Below are 7393 nucleotides of genomic sequence, written 5' to 3' on the forward strand. Positions count from 1 at the left end.
TTGGATGGGGTGGGGTGGTGTGGTGTGGTGGATTGTGTGGTGTGAACTGGGATTGGTTGGTGTGGTAGATGGTTTGGGGCGGTGTGGTGGATGGGATGGGGTGGTGGTGGTAGTGTGGTGGTGGATGGGGTGGGTGGTGTGCTAGATGGAGGGGTGTGTTGGTGTCTTCTTTTTAGCCATTATTATCTGTTTTAGGAAGATTTTGATTGCCAAGAGTAACAGTGTAATAGGAGAAAATGTTGCACAAGCAGTCATACATGTACTAGTAGACAAATTCCTGTCTTGGTTGATTATTTTTCATTCCAACATTTAACACAAGACAATGACGGCACACTCAAGTTTTTTTTTCAACTTTTTATGCCGCCAACAACACAGAGGACAATGCATAAACAGGCAATATACAATACTTGGTTGATGTTTGTAGGCCCTGGTGCGGAGGTACAGGGAGGTGGATGCCCTGTTCCTGGAGGACTTCAGCACCACACCAGACCACATGTTTGCAGAGTTTGATGATGAGCCCATAGCAGCCGCGAGTCTGGCACAGGTGCACAGAGCCGTCACTCTGGACGGACAAGAAGTCGCTGTCAAGGTATGTTCTTTCACATATAAGATAAAAATAATAGGTATTGGTAGTTTCATAACCTTCTTTGAGGCTGAAAGGGCAGTGTTATCCACAGTGTCTAGGGCACAGTAATGGAAGGTGGAGCCAATCTGGTAAAGCCAAAAATGTCTATAAAACGGCTAGCGGACATTATCTGACATGATTTGGACATTGCTGAACAGAGGGCCAGTCGAGAGAACATTAAGTACTAGACATTTTACTGAAAACCGACATCAAAATAACCCAAGACGGACATTTTATATCTATAGTCTCTTCACACGTCAGGTAGGGACACCTTTGTTTAGCACAATATGTGTACTAATAAAGATATTAGCATCTATCCGTTAATTAATTGCGTCCCGCCCTCTAAATTGCCTTCTCTGTGTAGTGTTTGCGACTTTTCACAGTTTTTTCTAAAGTCATACTGACAGACACTTTGTGAAGACATTCTTAGATATGTTTGAAAAATGTCCGGAATTTTTGAGAATGTCCAATGTCCGCTAGCCATTTTCGGCTCTACCATCGACAATACGATGTGGCACTTTTTAATTTGTTCCGTTTTTCCTGTACCAGGTGCAGTATATTGACCTACGAGACAGATTTGATGGAGACATCCACACACTTGAGATTCTGCTGGACATTATAGCCTGGATTCACCCAAGCTTTGGATTCAAATGGGTGTTACAGGTATGGCTGCTGTTAGTCTATTTTAGGCCACACCAATTTAATTTGTTGCTTCTCGGATCGCCCTGTCCATTTTTTTTCTGATTTGAAAAAAAAAACATTTTTTTCGTTCTGCTGCAAAATGCTCAATGAAAGACATATTTTGGCCCCAACGGGTGAAGAAAGTCCTTTTCTTCATAGTTCTCAAGGAAACAATGCAATTTTTTTCATTAAAAGTTCAAAATCTATTGTTTTGATTATAAACCAGCCTGGTATGTTCACTTCATGGCTCATATTGTAACATTTCGGCTATCAAGTAGTACCTTGGCCTTTTTTTTAAATTTCGTCCTGTCGCTTCATATTTTTTCTGAAAAAATCTGAGAAACAGCAAATTAAATTGGTATGGCCTTAGACTATTTGATACTGGGTAATAAGGGGTATCCCGCCTAGGTGAGGTCAGACAGGTACGGTCGGTAGGGTGAGGGTGCTCTGTGATAGAAAAAAAAATAGATAACAAGTGAGGTGAAGTGGTGTTCGTGACGAAAACTAAAACTAAAATGTGGTGTTCTGTACATGACTGTGTCCTGTCTGTGATGTGTGTCTAAGGAATGGGGAGGAATGGCCATTTATATATTATTATATTAACTATACTAACACCAGAAGCACTAAGTTGTCACAATCTGTACTTTTATGTTCTGGTGTTGATATTACAATGTAGAAATGGGAGAAAGTTTTTACCTTCACCTAGAAGATACCTTTTGTGAAAATTGGTCTTTCTTAGACAGTATTATACATGTTGTATGAATTTGTGAATTGGGGAAAGATAAAACATGTAACATGTCTGTATGTAACTGATACAAACCTTGACACACCTCCCTCCATTGTCCCTTGTCATGTTTTGAACATTAATGACTGGTTTCTTGTTCTTCTGTTGACAGGACCTGAAAGGGACCCTTGCTGAGGAGTTAGACTTTGAGTTAGAGGGGAGGAACTCTGAACACTGTTCTGAGGATCTGAAGCATCTACCTTATATTCACATTCCTAAAGTCTTCTGGGACCAAACCTCCAAGGTAAGTGTCAATGGGGAAATACTGACACCATAAGGTATCTATTATTTGATTTTGAATGAACTTTTTATAATCTAATGCTGTAGTCCAGGATTCTCATCAGCATCCGTTGTTCAGCTTAATTAATATTAATACATATTAACTCATGAAGGATAAAAATTTTGCCATTGGGGCCTGTATGACAGACAAAACTGAGACAACCACCATTACTTAACACCCAGACCAACGGGTGCATGTGTTTGTACATGAAACAGGTACTAGTAGGGCCTGGCAGGGTGATACAAAGGCTGATGTACCACTAACAGGGCTCGAAATTCATTTTTGGGATATAGGTGCACTGGTGCACCCAACCTAAAACATTTATAGGTGCACAAAAAATCTTTTGGGTGCACCATATAAAACAAAAACTATTACAGATCTTACTGCTCCTCTTCTGAGTTTGACTCTGAAATAGGGGCTAACTGACAACAAAGATTTTATTATTTTATTGACACTTGTATGCCAAGAATATCCTGCATACTATTATACATTTGATATGTACAAAAATACCTACAAAAATATTTGGATGCACCAGTGCACCCACAGAAAAAGGTGCACTAAGGTGCACATGCACCCAGTATTTCGAGCCCTGACTAAGATAAAGGCAATGACTGAGGTTGTTGGTAGTTATGTAATACTTTGTAAATTTTATTGAATTGTATTTCTTTATTATTGGTATGTCACCCATAGAAAACAGACTGACAAACATAAAATCACAAGTAAACATTACTGTTACAATTTCTACACATTTGAAAAGAGGCGGTAGGAATGTTGAAAGTATGGCTGTCACATACTTGTAACTAAGTAAGAATGCACACGGTGTTGAAAACATGGTGCTGATTGTTACATGGTACAGTGATGTTGATATCTGTGTTACAGAGAGTGCTGACAGCCGAGTATGTTGAAGGGTGCAAAGTAACAGATGTGGAGGGGATCAGGAAGATGGGCCTTTCTCTAGCAGATGTAAGTCACAGCACAGAATTCATGACATTAGGCCACACCAATTTAATTTTTTGGTTCTCAGATTTTTCCAGCAAAAGTATGAAGCGACAGGACGGAAAAAAAAACAGGCCTAGGCATCCTATTATGGCCCCAAATGCAATGATAAGAGCCATAGAGTCAACACAAAAAGCTGGGTTAATATCTAAACACTGAATTTCAAACTTTCAATCAAACCGCTACATTGATAGATGGAAAAACTGTAACAACTAGGAAGAAAAGGACTTTCCTCAACTGTTGGGAGGCAAATCTGGGGGCAAAATATGAGCATTTTGAGCAGATTTTTTTTTTGCAAATCAGAAAAAAATGAAGAGGCGAATCCGAGAACCAACAAATTGAATTGGTGTGGTCTTAGTATAGAAATTTTTTTTAGAAACTTCCGAGCAAATGTCTGTATGGAAGCAATGGTGGCAGGAACCAAAAAAAATATTTGGCTCATATTTTGCACCGTAATAGCCTGCCGACTGCCTAAGTGAACTGTACTTCCCTCAAAATCCCTGAAAATACCCTTCTTTCTGCTCAACACCGATTGTTGCCATGCTAACGGGCCAAAAATGTTTTAGGTCCATTATCCTTAATTCAGACATGCACATGAAAATTAAAAATAGATTAAAAAATGTGAAAATCATTACTGTCTGTACTTAAGACAGGACTCGAAATACTGGGTGCATGTGCACCTTAGTGCACCCAAAATTGGAGATGTGCACCCAATTGTTTTCTGTGGGTTTCACTGGTTTACTCAAATATTTTTGTAGGTATTTTAATTTGTACATTTAAATTTGAATCCATATGCAGGATAATCTTGGCATCAAGCGTCAGAAAAATAATAAAATCTTTGTTGTAGTTCTGGTGTAAGATTTTGAAGTTAGCTGCCATTTTAGATTCAAGCTTAGAAGAGGAGCATTGAAATCTGTAATTAAGTTTTGTTTTATATGGTGCACCCAAAAAATTTTTTGTGCACCTAAATTTTTAGGTTGGGTGCATCATTGTACCTATTCCCAAAAATGAATTTCGAGCCCTGTAAAAAATGCCCTGAACAACACTTTAAACTGGTTGTTTAAAACTGTTCTTCCACAGGTTGATGAAAAGTTGATTACAGCATTCTCAGAACAGCTGTTCAGCACAGGGTTTGTACATGCTGACCCACACCCTGGCAACGGTGAGAACATTTATCAGGATTCTAAATCTTCTTTCTGATCCAGATGTTACAATGAGTTGATCTTGACAACAGCAAAAACAGTGGGGAGATCAGATGATAAGTCCACACCAATTTAATTTCTTGGTTAACGGATTTTTCTAGAAAAATAATGGAGCGGGCGGGCGAAAAAAATAAAAACAGGCCTAGGCATCCTATTATGGCCCAAAATGGTACGATAGGAGCCATGAAGTCAACACACCAGGCTGGTTCAAAATTTACACAATGAATTTTGAACTTTTAATGATACCACTGCATTGAAAGATGGCATAACTGTAACAACTAGGAAGAAAAGGACTGTTTTCAACTGTTCAGGGCGAAACATGAGCATTTTGCAGTTGATTCTGATTTTTTTTTTAATTGCAAATCAGAAAAAAATGAAGCGGGTCAATCTGTTAACCAAGAAATTAAATTGGTGTGGCCTAATATACAAAATGTACATGTATCCCTTCCTTCCAATACTCACATTTCCTCTTCTTCTTTTTCTTTCCTTCTTTTCATCTGTCTTCCTACCCAGTAACCCTTCTTAATTGTTGTCTCCCTCGCCTCTCGCTGATTAACCTTGTAAACAATCACATGTACCCCACAGTGCAAACACATGCATGCGTTCTTCACAGTCATGCGAAAAGTTTTTATATAGTATATTACATGGAAATGTAACAAATTCATCATTATATATAACTGAATTTCATGGCAGGGTTAAATTTAAGTTACATGTATGAGGATGACCTTAAAGACATGCAAATTTTGTTGCAAAGTCTGTTGCAAAGAGTGATGCTTGATTAAAAAAATCATGGTCTATACAGACACTGACAAAATGCCTTGCCACGTATTAACAATAATGTTTTATTTATTGAGTTTTATGCATCAGTCTAGACGTTACAGCTGTTACTTCAGTACCAATATGGTTATGTGTACGGAATGCCTTCACTATAGTCAGGAGACCATGGATGGATCATACAGATTTGTATATACATCTTATGTAAGATACAACAACTTTGGAATGTCAACTAAAAAGTTGCCACATGTACAATGTCATGTATTACATGTTGTGGGGTAGGTGTGGCACAACATATTTATGGATCCCTACATGTACATGTGGCAACTTTTTAGTTGGCATTCCAAAGTTGTTGTATCTTACATGATGTCGCATAGTTCTGATCATGCTATGAGCATAAATGTTTGTCAGTGGATAAATCCAGATACATTTTGTAATCCAGTCTTCCTGCTTTATTTTCAGTTCTTGTAAGAAGAGGCTGTGATGACAAGGCTCAGCTGGTTTTGTTGGACCATGGACTGTACCAGAATCTGGAGAAAAAGTATGTTTTTTTTTGTTTCTGTATCTGTATCTGTATAGCCGGTATAGCCGCCTATCGGTGTAATACACCAGCTTTGCAGGCACGCGGCGCGGCGGCAGCTGGCTATATTACACCGATCGACTTGTTACACCTAACCCTTGAACTTCTAGCTCTAGACTTATTGTTTAAAGCTATCTAATTAATGACAATGCCCCTACTGTACTTGGTGACAGCGAGTTCCACTCTGCGATACTTTTGGAAAGAATGAATTCTTGAACACCTCAATCCTTGGTTGATAACTCTGGTACTTGAAGGCAAGGCTATTTCTTGTTCTCCTCTGGGCTGGTATTTATAGGTACTTAGTAGTTGGGATGTCCACCAGTTTATTAGAAGTCATTTTGTACATCATGCATAGTCTTGACATCTTTCTTCTGTCTTCAAGTGATGCCCACTGTAAGTTTCTTTTCATTTCCGTGACACTTTTGCTATAATTGTATGTAAATTACTGCACGGTTTATTCTGTATCGCCCAAGCTGCCAGCCCAACTGCGAGTCAAATTGGCAGACAGTCGAACTTAGGAAGGCTGGAGGGAGGTCGGACCCACAGGAGGGCTGGGACCTGGCTGAAGCGATGCATTCTAAATACATATACATACCAACCTGATCATGAGACATCACATTTTTTAATGCCTTGAACTTTGGTATCCCTAAACAAAATATTGTACATAGCATGAAAGTTCATCTGTACATGATCAGTTCCATCCTCCAAGTCTGGTATTCTTATTTTGCAAAGCCGTGCACTGGGCACCACGTGATTCACACTTAAACAAGAGTTCCACGATCTCATACCTTCGCCAAATGATGTTAACCCTTGCGGGTGACGAATTATACAATTTTAATCATTGATTTTGTAAATAAGAGCCTCATTTGTATAGATTATATCAGTTGATCATATTCTCCATCTAATGACAGCATTATCATAACAAAAAGGCTATTATAGCACTTATGCATAAATTATGCATATGAGGTCATGATTTGAATAAATTATGTTTAGTGATGTTCACCTTCACTTAACTTCCAAATGTGGCAAGTATGAAATTCGGGGTGCAGCAGTTACAACTATGGAATTATAAGAATTTTCCATTAATTATGCAAAGTAGGTCCTCATTTACATAATTTATATCCTCAGATGTTTTTCTCTTTATCAAGTAGATGTCACAAGTGGTTCATAGTTCTATTATAGAACAAAGCAGATTTATAGAATTTCCTCATTAATTATGCAAATTAGCTCCTGATTTGCATAATTGCCATCTGATTATGTCAAGCATCACTTCAACTACCTACATACCAAAAATCACGACAATACGTCAACCGGTTCTTCAGTTATCATCCTTCAAATTTTTTTCAACAAATGCTCCTGCAGTTCTAGAACAAGGCGCTAGTGGACCCAAACTCATGTCACTTCTTCCCTACCCCAAGAGCTATCTACCAACCAAAATTCATGACCCTAGCATGTCCAGATCATGAGATAT

The 7393-nt window shown here is 38.5% G+C and overlaps 1 protein-coding gene across 1 annotated transcript in view; it reads left to right on the top strand.

Annotated features, from left to right (window-relative positions):
- The window catches only part of LOC109461631 (uncharacterized aarF domain-containing protein kinase 5-like), an 18877-nt gene that overhangs the window by 4720 nt on the left and 6764 nt on the right, over positions 1-7393 (top strand). The window contains exons 5-10 of the mRNA XM_019758010.1: positions 425-589; positions 1175-1288; positions 2203-2334; positions 3250-3333; positions 4447-4528; positions 5805-5883. Coding sequence (XP_019613569.1) covers positions 425-589; positions 1175-1288; positions 2203-2334; positions 3250-3333; positions 4447-4528; positions 5805-5883 — 656 coding nt within the window. The remainder of the gene's footprint in view (positions 1-424; positions 590-1174; positions 1289-2202; positions 2335-3249; positions 3334-4446; positions 4529-5804; positions 5884-7393) is intronic.

Source organism: Branchiostoma belcheri, unplaced genomic scaffold, assembly GCF_001625305.1.
Source record: "Branchiostoma belcheri isolate BF01 breed outbred unplaced genomic scaffold, Haploidv18h27 scaffold94, whole genome shotgun sequence".
Classification (NCBI taxonomy): Eukaryota; Metazoa; Chordata; class Leptocardii; order Amphioxiformes; family Branchiostomatidae; genus Branchiostoma; species Branchiostoma belcheri.